Source organism: Oncorhynchus mykiss, chromosome 14, assembly GCF_057628025.1.
Source record: "Oncorhynchus mykiss isolate SJ-2025 chromosome 14, ASM5762802v1, whole genome shotgun sequence".
In the NCBI taxonomy this organism is placed as follows: Eukaryota; Metazoa; Chordata; class Actinopteri; order Salmoniformes; family Salmonidae; genus Oncorhynchus; species Oncorhynchus mykiss.
In genome coordinates, this window is record NC_143035.1 from 35,305,630 (window position 1) to 35,324,359 (window position 18,730).

Consider the following 18,730-nt stretch of genomic DNA (forward strand, 5'->3'; position numbering starts at 1 on the left):
CATTGTTAGGGTGCAGACGTGAACATCATTATATCCAGATCTCTGGTGTAAATGAGAAGGTGCACACAACACAGGAGTGAAGGAGACGAGACCAAAAACACAACATGAGAACAAGCGGACAAACACTCATTAAAAAAAACATCAAAAGAACTTGATTCTTGCCTGCGATATAGGCATTTGGAATGTTGTACAAAACAACATTAATTTGAAATCGCCCAGCCCTAGCTGAGATCTGGTGACAGGAACACACCTCTATTTTAGCACTTGCCAGTACATTGTTTGAAAACTGCATGGACATGCCATTAGCCCTTGCTTTACATCTGAATATAAACATGCCTGGATTAGCCTAAAATGCCTTGTATTTCGTCAGAAGTCATTACTCATTTATCTGGACATAATAAGGACATTCATTGATCAGTTAATTAACAGAAGTACCTACGAAAGGGCTTTGGCACAGTAGCTGTCAGTTAGCTACTTACCCACAACTACCCACTTAATTTACTAGCTGACAACAAAAAAAAGCTATAGGTATAACGTTAGCTAGGTACGGCACTTTAGATCCACTTACCCCCCAAAAATTACATTCTGCAATTACTGCGTCCAAAATACCACAGTCGACTGCAGTTATTACACTTTTACTGCAGTTTCAAAACAGAGATCATTTTTTTGCAATGTCTCAAAGCCATCATTAGAAACCGTTCGGTTTGGAGCTGTATTTGTTAGCCAAGCTAGTCTATATCAACATCATTGTTTGATCATATATTAAAGCTACATCACCTCCAGCTGGTTAACGTTAGTAGACAAAACATCAATCAGTTTGTTTTGCATGCTCCAATCGTGTCTAAGTAACGTTAGTTAGCAAGTTATATACGATTCATTCACGATAACTCACCTGTAAAGCGGTGATTCCTGCCTCGGTAGTGTTACATCAAAGGAGTTCGCTAGAGGGGCATCTCTTGGCAGAGCAGTATTGTTTTCCTACTATGCACGTCGATATTGTACTTGATGTGAGAGGAAAAGGCGATCTCTGTAGAAATACAAGTGAACTGCTAATGCTAGCTTTTTGAAGACCACTACCGGTACAAAGGTCGTTTGGTCACATGGTTTGGAAGAGGGTGCATGTCAGCTGACCAAATGTTGGATACTTGATTTTGTAGCTTGCTAGCTGTCTTGTTACGCAAACTATCTATTTCCATCAAAACTAGCTAAGTCAATTATCGTTAGTCTGAAATGATGCCGATTGTTTGGTGTGAAACATCACCACAAACATTTAATTGGCCAAGTTGATACAAGCGTAAGCGCTGCGTGTTCGCCCATAGAGAAGACTGGGCTAGTCTTTATTTGTTTTTGTTTATCTGAAAAATTTAAATCCGCGCCAGAATCTATCGATATTGTGACAACATGTGTCACTTTTTCGCGAACTCGGCCATTGTTTCATATTTGGTTAAATTGTAGCTGATTCCTAAAAAAAGAATTCCAAAACGTTCCAGAATGATAAAACAACTTCCGCATTCCGGTGTGACATTTAAGGGATCTGGATAAGTTACCTGCAGCAATGTAGCTATGTGAAAAAAATGACTTCTCCCAAAATAATTTCATTGTAAAGTGTTCTGAAAAAAAATGATATTAGTCAGTACATTTGTGCTCTCATCCCACTAACGTTATACATGTGAATTTTGCCTCAAAAATGCCAAGTTACTTTCACCAATATCTAGCAAAGTGTTGATGGTCCCTAACTTTGATGTCGCTAGCCCGGCAGCAACACATTCACTACCTAGTTAGTCGTGCAAGCTTTGAAAGAGGCGAACGTCAATTGATCTTGAACTCAACCACAACAGCAACATGACGACCGTAAGATGTGTTCTTGTTACATTGTCAAGTAGCTAGCTGGTGCTGAGATTGCAGTGCTTTGATACATATACAGCCTGAAACTAATGCCTGCAAAATCGTGTAAATGTTCCTTACAGGCCAGAACGTTTAATACAATTATATTTACACGTAGTCTACCGGTTGTCTGTGCGGTTTGTCCTGGAGACAAAATATCCACAGGAAACGAACTAGTTTACCTGTAGCGAAATGCTTGTGCTTATAGTTCCGACAGTGCAGCAATATCTAATAAGTAATCTAACAATTACACAACATATACCCAAAACACACAAATCTAAGTAAGGAATGGGTCTAAGGCACTGCATCTCAGTGCTTGAGGCGTCACTATAGACACACTGGTTCGATTCCAGGCTGTATCACAACCGGCCGTGATTGGGACCCCCTAGGGCAGCGGACAGCGTCATCCGGGTTTGGCCGGTGTAGGCCGTAATTGTAAATAAGAATTTGTTCTTAATTGACTTGCCTAGTTAAATAAAGGTTCAAATAAATGTAAAAAATATATGTATATGAGGAGGTGCAATGTCAGAGCAGCATAGACTAAGATACAGTAGAATAGAATACAGTATATACATATGAAATGAGTAATGCAAGATATGTAAACATTATTAAAGTGACTAGTGTTCCATTTATTAAAGTGGCCAATGATTTCAAGTCTGTGTATGTCGGCTGCAGCCTCTGTGCTAGTGATGGCTATTTAAAAGTCTGATGGCCTTGAGATAGAAGCTGTTTTTCAGTCTCTCGGTCCCAGCTTTGATGCACCTGTACTGACCTCGCCTTCTGGAAGATAGCGGGGTGAACAGGCAGTGGCTCGGGTGGTGGTTGTCCTTGATGATTTTTTTGGCCTTCCTGCGACATTGGGTGCTGTAGGTGTCATGGAGGGCAGGTAATTTGCCCCCTGTGATGCGTTGTTGCACCTCCTTCACCACACTGTCTGTGTCGGTGGACCATTTCAGTTTGTCAGTGATGTGTACACCGAGGAACTTAACTTTCTACCTTCTCCACCGCTGTCCCGTCGATGTGGATGGGGGGATGCTCCCTCTGCTGTTTCCTGAAGTCCATGAACGTCTTTGTTTTGTTGATGTTGAGTGAGAGGTTGTTTTTGCGGCACCACACTCCCGTAACCCTCACCTCCTCCCTGTAGGCTGTCTCGTTGTTGGTAATCAAGCCTACCACTGTAGTGTTGTCTGCAAACTTGATGATTGAATTGGAGGCGTGCGTGGCCACGCAGTCATGGGTGAACGGAATACAGAAGGGGCCTGAGCATGCACCCTTGTGGGGCCCCAGTGTTGAGGATCAGCGAAGTGGATGTGTTGTTTCCTACCTTCACCACCTGGGGGCGGTCCATCAGGAAGTCCAGGACCCAATTGCACAGGGTGGGGTTCAGACCCAGGGCCTCAAGCTTAATGATGAGCTTTGAGGGTACTATGGTGTTGAATGCTAAGCTATAGTCAATGAACAGCATTCTTACATAGGTATTCCTCTTGTCCACATGGGATAGGGCAGTGTGATGGTGATTGCATCGTCTGTGGACCTATTGGGGCAGTAAGCAAATTTAAGTGGGTGGCAGGGTGGCAGGTAAGATGGAGGTGAATTGATCCTTGACTAGTCTCTCAAAGCACTTCATGATGACAGAGTTGAGTGCTACAGGGCAATAGTCATTTAGTTCATTTAGTTCAGTTTTGCATTCTTGGGTACAGGAACAATTGTGGCCGTTTTGAAGCATGTAGGGACAGCAGACTGGAATTGGGAGAGATTGAATATGTCCATAAACACACCAACCAGCTGGTCTTGGTCTGTGCATGCTCTGAGGACGTGGCTAGGGATGCTGTCTGGACCAGCAGCCTTGCGAGGGTTAACACATTTAAATGTCTTACTCACATCGGCCACAGAGAAGGAGAGCCCACAGTCCTTGGTAGTGGGCCGGCATCAGTGGAGCTGTGTTATCCCCAAAGTGGGTGAAGAAGCTGTTTAGCTTGTCCAGGAGCAAGACGTTAGTGTCCGCGACATGGCTAATTTTCCTTTTGTAGTTCGTGATTGTCTTTAGACCCTGCCACATACATCTCGTGTCTGAGACGTTTTTCAGCGACAGGGTCTGGGAGACTAGTCAGGATCGAGGGAAAGATGAACGAAGCAAAGTACAGAGAGATCCTTGATGAAAACCTGCTCCATAGGTCTCAGGATCTCAGACTGGGGCGAAGGTTCACCTTCCAATAGGACAACGACCCTAAGCACACAACCAAGACAACACAGGAGTAGCTTCGGGACCAGTTTCTAAATGACCTTGAGTGGCCCAGCCAGTGCCCGGACTTGAACCCGATCGAACACCTGAAAATAGCTGTGCAGCGACGTTCCCCATCCAACCTGACAGAGCTTGAGAAGATCTGCAGAGAAGAATGGGAGAAATTCCCCAAATACAGGTGTGCCAAGCTTGTAGCGTCATACCCAAGAAGACTCGAGGCTGTTTATCACTGCCAAAGGTGCTTCAACAAAGTACTGAGTAAAGGCTCTGAATATTTCAGTATTTTTATTTGTAATACATTTGCCAAAAATTTATATAAACCTGTTTTTGCTTTTTCATTATGGGTTATTGTGTTTTAGATTGATGAGGGGGAAATAAATATTTAATCAATTTTAGAATAAGTCTGTAACGTAACAAAATATGGCAAAAGTCCAGGGGTCGGAATACTTTCCGAATGCACTGTATAAACTACAGAGTCAAAGCATTTATCCCAAGACCAATGCAGTGTGATCACTGTGAAGCATTTGGTTATGTAGCAAGTGTTTGCAGAAGGGAGAAGACAAGATGTCCAAGTTGTGGGAAAGATCATGTCATGTGTAATAAAAGTGATGAAAATGTGACGTTGTAACTGTGGAGGGAACAATGAAGCCACGTCTCTGGAATGCCCCACAAGAAGGAAAGACAACGAGGTGCCCAAAGACAGGGCTGTCCAGAGCATTTCATATGCAACAGATGTTAAAAGGGTTGAAGGTTTGAATGGTGCTCCTGGAGAGTCCATGGTGGTGGACACTTTCACTGCCGAATATATTGATCAAAGTCACCTTGTCCGAGAGAGATTTACATGGGTATCAAAATGTCACTGCAGGGTAAGCCTACACGAAACACAGCCCTTATTTAAGTGTTTCTAAAATCCCTTATGGGGAAAATGAATGTTGGAAAAAATGATTGGAACCATTTCCCTGTTTGACCGCTAGATTTTATGGGTATTATGACATCACCACTGTGGGGCTCTATAGGTTAACAATACTTTCCTGTGGATATTTTGTCTCAAATTTCAAGCAGCTGAAGAACAAATTAAACCGCACAGACAACCGATGTAGAGTACATTTAAATGTAATTTTATTCAACATTCTGGCTTGTAAGGAACATTTTACATGATTTTTCAGCCATTAGTTTAAGGCTGTATATGCCAATTAATTGTGTATTACAGCCTGATTTTATTACAGCCTGATTTAATCAAACGAATACATAGCTAGCTAGCTTAGCTAGTCATTGCTTGCTAACTGGTTAGCTGTCCCATACTAGTATGAGAATGACACACAACCCCTGGAATATGAATCATTTTGTGAATTATTCCCACAGAGGCACGAATTCTTTGTGGACATGACATGTGAGGGATGCTCTGGGGCAGTCACCCGAGTCCTCAATAAACTGGGTGAGTAGCTAAATGTCACCCGAGTCCTCAATAAACTGGGTGAGTAGCTAAATGTCACCCGAGTCCTCAATAAACTGGTTGAGTCGCTAAATGTCACCCGAGTCCTCAATAAACTGGGTGAGTCGCTAAATGTCACCCGAGTCCTCAATAAACTGGGTGAGTCGCTAAATGTCACCCGAGTCCTCAATAAACTGGGTGGGTAGCTAAATGTCACCCGAGTCCTCAATAAACTGGGTGAGTCGCTAAATGTCACATCAAATCCAGCTTCCTGGAACATCTCTTAAACAACACACACACAGGCTCACACACTTTGTTGAGAATGGTGTGCTTTGGTTTAGCTAAATTCAACAAATATAGATTACTTGTGTCATATTGACTGGCTTGCTAAAATTGTTTTATTTTCTCTTTCTGTCTTATTTGTTGGCGTAAGGTGGTGTCCAATTTGAGATCGACCTCCCCAACAAGAAGGTTTTCATTGAGTCTGACAAGGACACGGACGTGCTTCTGGAAACACTTAAGAAGACTGGAAAGGCAGCTAACTACATCGGCCCCAAGTGACGAATCATCCTCTTTTCTCTATAGAACAGGTGAACTCTAAATATATTAAGTGACAGTCAATTCAATATCGAACAAACTTCCCATTCATCCCTACAGCTCCTTCCTCTTCTCACCATCGCAACCTGTTTAGCCTTATCGTGTCCTTGTTTCTGTGTGTTAGCTGTTGGTTGGTGCTGATATGAAGGATGATCATGAGAAGAAAGAACCCTGGCTGACATGTCTTCATGGACCACTGGAATGAGCTTGCACTGCCAAGCTGTCCACTTTCAGTAATTTAAGCACTATTATTTATGTGTCCCAAATGCCACTATAAAGGCCCAGGTCCAAAGTAGGGCACTGTATACGGAATAGAGTACCCTTTTGGGACGAATCCACTGTGAATATCCAGTGTGATTGATGCGCAGGATAAAATATATCATGTTATCTAAATGGGTTAACTTTACCGCAGGGAAATGAAAGGATGTAAAGATCGCTGTCTCTGCTTTGTCTTAATGAAAGCACCAATTGTAATTCACATTGATTTGGGGGGTACGGCAACCATCCTGTATTACGTTTTCCTTTCGCTGTCTGAATATTGTTCATGTTTACCCACATGTCAAATAAAAAAGAACGGTGATTCTAGACACCTGTCCTCTTATTTTTTATTTTCACACATAGTCAAACCTTCTGCGGAAGTCCTAAAGAGCTGTTTGTTATCCCAAGAAAATACTGCTAATTTGCATAAGCAATAATAAAAACAAAATTGGTCCGCATACAAGTTCTGACGAGTAACATATTATTTTAGTTTGGAGATGTCTTGCCAGGTTGTATGATGTGACTGCCACTAGGTGGTAGTGTTGGTTCTTGGTTTAATTTGACAGGAGGATCCCGCCCCTTTTTCATCGATTGTGTGGAATTCGACTTCAGTTTCTGGCGCAATGTCCTTCAGCCGTGCAAATGCCAACATCAGCCGTTTTCGTCAAAGATAAATGATTGAGCTGCAATTAGTAGATTTGTAAATCATATAGCTTTTTCATGCTTATTCTGAAGGGGTAAGAGTGTTATGTAGTTTATTCGAAAAAAATAAATTTTTAAGAAGACATGGTATGAGACACGATATACTATCTCTGAGACAATTTGCGATTGAGTCCGCGGTGCTATGACAGGCGAACCATCCCTTACCCCTATGTTAGTTGGTACAATCCGAACAGGACCTTCCACAAGTCCCAGGACAACGGACACTACCAATTCATAAAAGAGGGTGGCACAGCAGATGTAGAAAGACCACCCAAGATATCTGAACATCAGTGATGACTGCTCTTCGATGGACACCAGGAAGAGGATTACAGTACTGGTACACAGGACCACTTGGAGGGATAGAACAAAAAAACATTGAAAACTTAATAATATATTGACAGAGAGGAAAATCAAAATAGAATTGTATTTGTCACGTGCGCCGAATACAACAAGTGTAGACCCTACAGTGAAATGCTTACTGACAGGCCTTTAACCAACAACGCGTTAAGAAGTTTTAAGAAGAAAAAAAGTTTTTTAGGTAAAAACAAAATAGAAAATAAAAGTAACAAATAATTTAAAACATGAAGATAAAACACCTTCCAAGTATCAAATACATCTGGCTTATAAAAGCTGATCTTGCATCCCGATCACAAACAAATTCCCACCAAGCATGTATTGCAGCCAACAGAAATCAGCATGCATATAAACTAGCAAGTATTTTTTGACATCCTGGGCATTATGTAACCTGGAATACAAACTGATACTCCATTTAACCATACGGAGTATATCTGTTTGGATTCATATCAATCTGGATTCCACACCATGTCATAATGCTCTAATGTAGTGACAAATCCTTGAGCGTGCACAAACACCTACCTGAGACATATTTCATAGCCTACCTGAGATAATATCGAGGAGTAGTGCAGCAATGACTCTCCTACCACTGTCTAGAGCTGGTCTGATAGTGAAGAGAGCAGCAAAGGAGAGAGCACTGGAGCCAGAGAGGAATATCCAAGACAAACTATATGTACCTGATAATGAATCAAATAGGTACTTATAAAATATCTGACGTTCATGCCATCAACTTAGCCTATGTTGACATTTGTACACATAGTAGTAGGCAGACAGTCAGCCATTTCAGGTACATGTTTGTGTTATTTAGAGAGACCATTTTAAAAAGAGACTAGGCCTCAAGTTATAATAATGCTGTAATTGTAGTTATATACCGCAATTGAAGTTATATACTTTAATTGTAGTGCTACATTGACCTGTTCTCGTTCTCGTGAATAAAACAAATGTGTACGTCAAGGTAGCCCAGTTTAATGAATAGCCCACATTCATCACATCTTGTGAGTGGGAGACTGCTGCCTGACAAGATGTGCTTACCCTGAAGAAAGAGCCTGATGTCATAACGCTTTGAGTTTGATGACAGTATGTCACACATACACTACTACCAACATACTGTCACAGTGGCCCAATTGTTCTCTTGTACAGTGGTTTGGAATAGCACTGCATGCATCCCAAATGGCACCCTTATTCCCCCCCGATAGCGTAGCGCTCTATAGGCCTCCGGTCAAAAGTAGTGCACTATAATGGGAATATGGTGCGATTAGGGATGTAGTCACTCTCCCTCCACAAAAGGACACCATGTAACGGCAACGTTGTTCACCCGTCCATGCTGGGAACACGGTGCAACTGGAGAAGCCTTCGTAGCTGTTGCAGAGCCTAAAACAAGGCATTGTCCCCCCCCCCCCCCCCCCCCGCACATTGACTCTGTACCGGTACCCCCACTGTATATAGTCTCACTATTGTTATTTTACTGCTGCTCTTTAATTACTTGTTCATTTTATTTCTTATTCTTGTTCATATTCTTTATTATTATTAGAGACATAGATACATTTAGAGACATAGAGACATTTAGAGACATAGAGATATTGTTTTTGTATTCATGTTTGTATGGGTAGCCTAGTGGTTAGAGCGTTGGACTAGTAACCGGAAGGTTGCAAGTTCAAATCCCCGAGCTGACAAGGTACAAATCTGTCATTCTGCCCCTGAATAGGCAGTTAACCCACTGTTCCTAGGCCGTCATTGAAAATAAGAATTTGTTCTTAACTGACTTGCCTAGTTAAATAAACCGTGGGGGCACACAGGCACTCGCTGGTCCCCTCCGGTTGGACCAGCCACTGTGGGGGCACACAGGCACTCGCTGGTCCTCTTTCAAGCAGCTCAGTCAGATGAATTCATTACTGGAAGATCAGGGACAGCCTTTCAGTTTACACGTTATAGCCTGATCTGATTGAAATGGTTAGGCTTCTTTGGTTCAGAAATGGTTGTGTCCAATGACAGCCTTGGATCTTTGTGTTCCTGCATTCAGAATGTGATGTGTATTCCGTTCTATCAATGATATCACGTTTATTCTATCACAAATGATACTGGCTTAGCTAGACGGTCACAAATACAGTCTATTTTCTTTTGTGATTTTGCCAAACGTTGTCCAATGTTGGCAGGTATATCTGGGAACACATGCTTATTAAATACTTTGTTATTGTAAAAAATAATCTGTATTGCTTTCATCCACAAAATAATGAAGGCTAGTGACAATTATAACGCTTCACTCAACTTATTAATTGCAGAAGGAGATCTATGGAAACAGGGAGACTTATTTTTGTAATTCATACAATTTTTTTTTTTTATATATTTCTAAATAAAAAAAATAAAAGTAATAATAATAATTTATAAATAAATACATTTGCGACTGAATGAATCAAACAGTAATTAAACACGATATTAGGTAATAGATAAGATAACTTACTGTAGGTGTTGTGAAAATGTACATAAAAATATTTGTCCCTTTTTGGAATTCCTGCAACCCAAGACTGTTGCTTGTTTAATATAGAGACTGATTGATGAGCTATGATTGAATAATTGGCTGTTCCATCAAGTGTCTCAACAGCTTAGATAGGAAATCCCAGGGAGGTACAGTAAATTCACCCTCCTCTCACTACCCTGTCTGACTCTTTCCTGAGTTGACCAGAGAGGCCGTCCTCCCGAGGGGAGGGAAACGCTCCTGTTAGATCCTGTGGTCCCTGCCAAAGGAAACAGAAATCTGACTTATCGAGAATTTAGTTAAATGTGCATATTGAGTGCTGAGAGTAAATATGCAACAGTGGGCATACAGACATGGTTGGATTGGCTGAAATAGTATTTATTTTCTGCACTGCCCACGTCATTAGATTTAATTCAAATCTAAATCAAATCACATTTTATTATTCACATACGCTGAATACAACTGGTGTCGACCTTACAGTGAAATGCTGAATACAACTGGTGTAGTAGACCGTACAGTGAAATGCTGAATACAACAGGTGTAGTAGACCGTACAGTGAAATGCTGAATACAACAGGTGTAGTAGACCTTACAGTGAAATGCTGAATACAACTGGTGTCGACCTTACAGTGAAATGCTGAATACAACAGGTGTAGTAGACCTTACAGTGAAATGCTGAATACAACAGGTGTAGTAGACCTTACAGTGAAATGCTGAATACAACAGGTGTAGTAGACCTTATAGTGAAATGCTGAATACAACAGGTGTAGTAGACCTTACAGTGAAATGCTGAATACAGCAGGTGTAGGTAGACCTTACAGTGAAATGCTGAATACAACAGGTTAGACCTTACAGTGAAATGCCGAATACAGCAGGTGTAGGTAGACCTTACAGTGAAATGCTGAATACAACAGGTTAGACCTTACAGTGAAATGCTGAATACAGCAGGTGTAGGTAGACCTTACAGTGAAATGCTGAATACAACAGGTGTAGTAGACCTTACAGTGAAATGCTGAATACAACAGGTGTAGTAGACCTTATAGTGAAATGCTGAATACAACAGGTGTAGTAGACCTTACAGTGAAATGCTGAATACAGCAGGTGTAGTAGACCTTACAGTGAAATGCTGAATACAGCTGGTGTCGACCTTACAGTGAAATGCTGAATACAACTGGTGTCGACCTTACAGTGAAATGCCGAATACAACTGGTGTAGTAGACCTTAGTGAAATGCTGAATACAACAGGTGTAGTAGACCTTACAGTGAAATGCCAAATACAACTGGTGTCGACCTTACAGTGAAATGCTGAATACAACAGGTTAGACCTTACAGTGAAATGCTGAATACAACAGGTGTAGTAGACCTTACAGTGAAATGCTGAATACAACAGGTTAGACCTTACAGTGAAATGCTGAATACAACAGGTTAGACCTTACAGTGAAATGCTGAATACAACAGGTTAGACCTTACAGTGAAATGCTGAATACAACAGGTTAGACCTTACAGTGAAATGCTGAATACAACTGGTGTAGACCTTACAGTGAAATGCTCATTTACGAGCCCCTAACCAACAATGTAGTTAAAAAAAAAAAAATACAAACATGAATACAAAAATAATAATAATAATAAAGAATATGAACAAGAATAAGAAATACAATTAACAAGTAATTAAAGAGCAGCAGTAAAATAACAATAGTGAGACTATATACAGGGGGTACCGGTACAGAGTCAATGTGCTGGTGGCACCGGTTAGTCAAGGTAATTGAGGTAATATGTACATGTAGGTAGAGTTATTAAAATGACTGTATAGATGATAACAACAGAGAGTAGCAGTGACTAAATTCTGACTTTACACAGCCAACAATGGAACGCAATGAAGCCGAATATTAAAGCCACAATCTATAATTAGTTTACCAGCCAAACAGCAGCCTTGCCTCTTTAAATACCATTTCCTAGTATGATTGAAGGTGCACAAAATAAAGCGAATTAATTACTTAGTGATACTTTTTAGACAACATAAATCCAGTCCCAGCTGCTGCTGATGGATACTGTGAGGCCTGTCTTTTCAAACAAATACCAAGAATCAAACAGCATTTATTGTGTAGCTGCTGCAATGATGGACATTAGAACACCTTGGGCTTGTTCCGACGAGCTCACAGCAGTGATTTTCATTGCATTCCAACGTTGAATGTCTCCTCTGGCCAGGAAGGCTGATAGTGCTGCTGATAACGTGGAGCAGGTATACTGATCTCAGATCAGTGGTTTGTTTATACTTCCTCCTCTTCTAAAATCATGGCTCCATCTATAAAAATGGCAGCTGCAGACATGACACAGAGACGGATACAGACACAGAGACATTTAGAGACATTTAGAGACACGGAGACATTCGGACACATTTAGAGACACAGAGACATTTAGCGACATAGAGACATTTAGAGACATTTAGAGACATTTAGAGACATTTAGAGACACGGAGACATTTTGAGACACAGACATTCAGACACATTTAGAGACACAGAGACATTTCGAGACATTTCGAGACACAGAGACAATTACAGACAAAGAGACATTTAGAGACAGAGAAAATTAGAGAGAGAAATGTAGAGACCCAGAGACATTTAGAGACATAGAGACATTTAGAGACATGGACATTTAGAGACATAGAGACATTTATAGACAGAGACATTTAGAGACATAGAGACATTTAGAGACATGGACATTTAGAGACATAGAGACATTTATAGACAGAGACATTCAGAGACATTTAGAGACATAGAGACATTTATAGACATAGACATTTAGAGACATAGATACATTTAGAGACATAGATACATTTGTAGACAGAGACATTTAGAGATACAGAGACATTTAGTGACAGAGACATTTAGCAACATATAGATGGAGACATTTAGAGACAGAGACATTTAGAGACAGAGACATTTATAGACAGAGACATTTAGAGACATAGAGACATTTATAGACAGAGACATTTAGAGACAGAGACATTTAGAGACATAGAGACATTTATAGACAGAGACATTTAGAGACAGAGACATTTAGAGACATTTAGAGACATAGAGACATTTATAGACAGAGACATAGAGACATTTAGAGACATAGATACATTTGTAGACAGAGACATTTAGAGATACAGAGACATTTAGTGACAGAGACATTTAGCAACATATAGATGGAGACATTTAGAGACAGAGACATTTAGAGACAGAGACATTTATAGACAGAGACATTTAGAGACATAGAGACATTTATAGACAGAGACATTTAGAGACAGAGACATTTAGAGACATAGAGACATTTATAGACAGAGACATTTAGAGACAGAGACATTTAGAGACATTTAGAGACATAGAGACATTTATAGACAGAGACATAGAGACATTTAGAGACATAGAGACATTTATAGACAGAGACATTTAGAGACAGAGACATAGAGACATTTAGAGACATAGAGACATTTATAGACAGAGACATTTAGAGACAGAGACATTTAGAGACATTTAGAGACATAGAGACATTTATAGACAGAGACATAGAGACATTTAGAGACAGAGACATAGAGACATTTAGAGACATAGAGACATTTATAGACAGAGACATTTAGAGACAGAGACATAGAGACATTTAGAGACATAGAGACATTTATAGACAGAGACATTTAGAGACAGAGACATTTAGAGACATAGAGACATTTATAGACAGAGACATTTAGAGACAGAGACATTTAGAGACATAGAGACATTTATAGACAGAGACATTTAGAGACACAGAGACATTTGGAGAATCAGAGACATTTAGAGACAGAGACATTTAGCGACATATAGATGGAGACATTTAGAGACGGAGATATTTAGAGACATAGAGACATTTATAGACAGAGACAGTTAGAGACACAGAGACATTTAGAGACAGAGACATTTAGAGACAGAGACATTTAGCGACATATAGATGGAGACATTTAGAGACAGCGAAATGTAGAGACAGACCAATTTAGAGACATAGAGACATTTATAGACAGAGACATTTAGAGACATAGATACATTTAGAGACATAGAGACATTTAGAGACATAGAGACATTTGTAGACAGAGACATTTAGAGATACAGAGACATTTAGTGACAAGAGACATTTAGCGACATATAGCTGGAGACATTTAGAGACAGAGACATTTAGAGACAGAGACATTTAGAGACATAGAGACATTTATAGACAGACTGCTCTACTGCTCAAACAGAAGACAATAACAGACTCAGACTCTATCCGAGCCTCATAGAAAAAGACACCTTCAGACACAAGACAACTCCAGACACAGATTATCCTCTCATGCTCATGCAGACACTAACATAACACACACATAACCCCTATCAGAACTTCAAATAGAAAAAGACTAGCCTCTAGGAAGAACCCAAAATGGACAATGTGTTTATTTGAGAGAGTTGAAGCCACATGTGCTGTGACTGAAAGACATTGGAGTCATCCTAAAAATGGAATTAAGAACTCGGTACTGGTACCCTGTGTATATGGCCAAGTTATTATGGACTCGGTACTGGTACCCTGTGTATACGGCCAAGTAATTATGGACTCGGTACTGGTACCCTTTGTATACGGCCAAGTAATTATGGACTCGGTACTGGTACCCTGTGTATACGGCCAAGTTATTATGGACTCGGTACTGGTACCCTGTGTATACGGCCAAGTTATTATGGACTCGGTACTGGTACCCTGTGTATATAGCCAAGTTATTATGGACTCGGTACTGGCATCTCCTCTGTCCAGCTGGGCAGGATGTGAGCCAGGCCAGACCAGAACACCAAGCACAGGCTGTGATTCAGTACTCCCATACACCACGTCGTCAGAGTTTTAAACAGTGGGCTACGTCTGCAGACATTTCACTACTCAGAAGGACTAGTCGGCTGCCATGCTGGCAGCTAATCCTCAGTTATAGCCTGTTGAAAGGTCTCTTCACCTGTTGGACCGTAGTAAAAGATACTGTCCTATTTCAAGAATGGATAATGACTACTATTAGCTATATTAATGTAGCTAGAAGATCTGTCAGACAGTCTATAGGGTTTCACTGTTCTGCACTGTTCTTCACTGTCCTTGATAGTCATTTTAAGTAATCAATGCATTCTAGCTATTATCCCAGTCAGTTAATGGGAGAATGAAAGAACTGCAAAAATTGGTCTTCTTCTCTGCATCTTGCCAAAATAGGTCTTCTTCTGTGCATCCTGCCAAAATAGGTCCTTTTATTTCTTGATAATCAAATACACTTTCTCTCTCAATATTAACAATTTGACATCTGTAGGCTAGTGAAGCCTAAAACACATCATGGATGGGCCTAAAAACTGCTCCACACGATGACATCACCGTCAGCGTCACCTGGTGTCCTCTGTGTGTCTCTGTGTAATTACAGAGAGTACAACTAACTGCCAATCAGTATAAGTCTCCAGGGTTACTATGTGGTCAGACAGACAGTTACGATAGCATGGCCTCAGAGTTGTTTGTGCGAGACATCACACACAGATATGGGACCAGGTTGGGGCAACAGAGCAAGAACAAAGAACATATTAGGGTGAGGGGGAAAACATTCTGCATAACAACATTCATGCATTTGATTGGATTAGTTTTGATATATTAGGATCCTCATTGGCCGATGCAAATAGCGACAGCTAGTCTTAGTGGGGTCTGACACATAACACAAAATTACATTACAGACAAAAGAGTTTACAATTGACACATATTTAAAACATTGACATATAGTTTGTGTGTGTATGTGTGTGTGTGTGTGTGTGTGTGTGTGTGTGTGTGTGTGTGTGTGTATGTGTGTGTGTGTGTGTGTGTATGTGTGTGTGTGTGTGTGTGTGTGTGTGTGTGTGTGTGTGTGTGTGTGTGTGTGTGTGTGTGTGTGTGTGTGTGTCTGTGTCTGTGTCACGTTCTGACCTTTATTTCCTTTGTTTTGTATTTATTTAGTATGGTCAGGGCGTGAGTTGGGGTGTGCAGTCTATGTTAGTTTTTCTATATTTTCAGTCTTTGTGTGTCTGCACCAGATAGAACTGTTTTGGTTGTCACTTTGTTGTTCTGTGTTTTTGAAGTGTTCAGTTTTTTATTAAAAAGATGAACACTAACCACGCTGCGCTTTCGTCCTCTCCTTCTTCCACCGACGACAACCCTTACAGAACCACCCACCAAAAAAGGACCAAGCAGCGTGGTAACAGGCAGCAGCAGCAGGAGCAGCGCTATAAGGAGGAATGGACATGGGAGGACATTCTGGACGGCAAGGGTTGCTACACATGGAAGGAGATCCTGGCTGGAAGGGATCGCCTCCCATGGGAACAGGTGGAGGCAGCCAGGAGAGCGGAGGCAGTAGGTAAAGGGAGCCAGCGCTTTGAGGGAACACGGCTGGCAAGGAAGCCCGAGAGGCAGCCCCAGAAATTTCTTGGGGGGGACACACGGGGAGTGTGGCGAGTTCAGGTAGGGGACCTGCGCCAACTTCCCGTGCTTACCGGAGAGCGAGAGGGACCGGGCAGGCACCGTGTTATGCGGTGGAGTGCACGGTGTCCCCGGTGCGTGTGCATGGCCCGGTGGGGTACATTCCAGCTCCTCGTATCGGCCGGGCTAGAGTGGGCATCGAGCCAGGTGCCATGAAGCCGGCTCTATGCATCTGGTCTCCAGTGCGTCTCCTCGGGCCGGCGTACATGGCACCAGCATGGTGTCCCCGGTTCGCCAGCATAGCCCAGTGCGGGCTATTCCACCTCGCCGCACTGGCCTGGCTAGGGAGAGCATTCAACCAGGTAAGGTTGGGCAGGCTCGGTGCTCAAGAGCTCCAGTGCGCCTGCACGGTCCAGTCTACCCAGTGCCACCTCCACGCACCAGCCCTCCGGTGGCAGCCCCCTGCACCAGGCTGTCTCTCCGTCTTCTCCCTACAGGTGCTCCCGCCTGTCCAGCGCTGCCAGATCCTTCCTCCTGCCCAGAGCCGCCAGAGTCTCCCGTCTGTCCTGAGCCACCAGAATCTCCCGTCTGTCCTGAGCCGCCAGAGTCTCCCGTCTGTCCTGAGCCGCCAGAGCCGCCAGTCTGTTCTGAGCCGCCCGTCTGTCCTGAGCCGCCAGCCAGCCAGGAGCCTCCAGGAGCCACCAGCCAGGAGCCACCAGAGCCGCCAGCCAGCCAGGAGGCGCCAGAGCCGCCAGCCAGCCAGGAGCAAGATCTTATCTATTTTTTCTAACTTTCTATTAAAATGTATTGGAGTGAGATCAATTATTTATTTTGGAATGTGTATACCGATTATATCCACATCACCATCAGCCATTTTATTGTTGAACTACACGATAATGTAAAAGTCATATTTTTCAGTGATCCAATACGTAATATGATCATCACTGATCATAATTTGGTTGTAATCCAGACAAGGTTAGAAAAATGATCTAGATCCTCTATGAGGCTGTGGATCCAAGTTGTGGATTGAAAGGAAAACATGAATCATCAGCGTACAATGACACCTTTGTATTTAAGCAATGAATTTCTAATGCCTTGATTCTATTGTTGGATCTGATTTTATTAGCTAACAATGTGATGGCCATAATAAAAAGATATGCCGATAGTGGACAACCTTGTTTTACTCCTCTTGACAGTTTAAAACTTTATGAGAAGTAGCCATTATTTACTATTTTACACCTAGGGGTACTATACATGATTTTAACCCATTTTATGAAATTCTTCAAAATTGAAATGTTCCAGGCATTTATATATGAACTCAAGTCGTACTTTATCAAAAACCTTTTCAAGGTCAGCTATGAATAGCAGGCCTGGTTTCCCAGATTTGTCATAGTGTTTTGTTTACAATATTTGCAGTATCTCCAATGTATCGTCCATGGAAAAAAATTGTCTGATTAGAATGAATAATGTCCGACAATACCTTTTTAATTCTATGCACTATACATTTTGCTAGAATTTTTGCATCACAACACTGAAATGTAAGGGATCTCCATTTGTTTTTTAAATGGACTGGATCTTTATATATACCACATGGGATCCTGTTTCAGTAGTAATTAAATCAGACCTTCTTGTTGAGTGTCTGATAATCTACCATTTACATAGGAGTGGTTAAAACATGCTAATAACGGTCCTCTGAGTATATCTAAAAAAGGTTTGGTATACCTCCACTGGTATGCCATCCAGCCCTGGAGTTTTCCCCAACTTAAAGGCTTTAATTGCATCAAGAAGTTCCTCCTCTGTAATTTCACCTCCACCTGAGTCTTTCTGTAATTTTCTTAATTTTACATTATTCATAGAAAAAATAATCCATACAATTATCTTCGGTTAGAGGAGATGGAGAAGACTGCTTAAAGTCCTTTGCTTCCTCTTTCAAAATATAATTTGGTGAATCATGGGTGACTCCGTCATTTGTAACAAGATTCAGTAAATTATTTTTGGTAACATTTCTATGTTGGAGATAAAAAAATAATTTGGTGCATTTTTCCCCATATTCCATCCAGTTTGCTTTATTTAAAAAAAAATATAGTACACTTGATCTTTCTTGAATAAGTTCCTCCATTTCTTTTAGTTTTCCTCTATCTTCTTCCTGCCTGCAGGGCTTGCTGTGTGGAGTGTGGTGTCAAAAAAGCATCTCTTTATTACGGACAGACATCTCCCCATCCTTACAACCATTGAATCTATATGTTTTGACCATGACAGTGTACAGTCTTAAGGTAACAACAAGGGATTTAGCATAAGGCTGCATCAGCCTGCATTGTCATCATTGTGGGTGTTCAAACAGA

General features: G+C 41.4%; 2 protein-coding genes across 7 annotated transcripts in view; one reads left to right on the top strand and one right to left on the bottom strand.

Moving 5' to 3' along the window:
• Nucleotides 1-1,512, bottom strand: part of LOC110489216 (proton-coupled amino acid transporter 1) — a 46,351-nt gene extending 44,839 nt beyond the window's left edge. For 2 of the 6 annotated variants that reach the window (XM_090198834.1, XM_090198833.1), the window contains exon 1: nucleotides 893-1,090. The gene's annotated coding sequence lies outside the window, so the exon portion shown is untranslated. Of the gene's footprint in view, nucleotides 1-892 lie in introns of all 6 variants that reach the window. The other 4 variants (XM_036943402.2, XM_036943405.2, XM_036943403.2 and 1 more) reach the window with 4 other exon arrangements.
• A 268-nt stretch (nucleotides 1,513-1,780) lies between these two features.
• Nucleotides 1,781-6,739, top strand: atox1 (ATX1 antioxidant protein 1 homolog). The gene is given in 4 exon segments (NM_001160701.1): nucleotides 1,781-1,851; nucleotides 5,489-5,561; nucleotides 5,992-6,148; nucleotides 6,280-6,739. Coding segments are annotated over 3 exon segments (210 nt in total). The 5' UTR covers nucleotides 1,781-1,842; the 3' UTR covers nucleotides 6,120-6,148; nucleotides 6,280-6,739.
• Nucleotides 6,740-18,730: the final 11,991 nt, after the last annotated feature.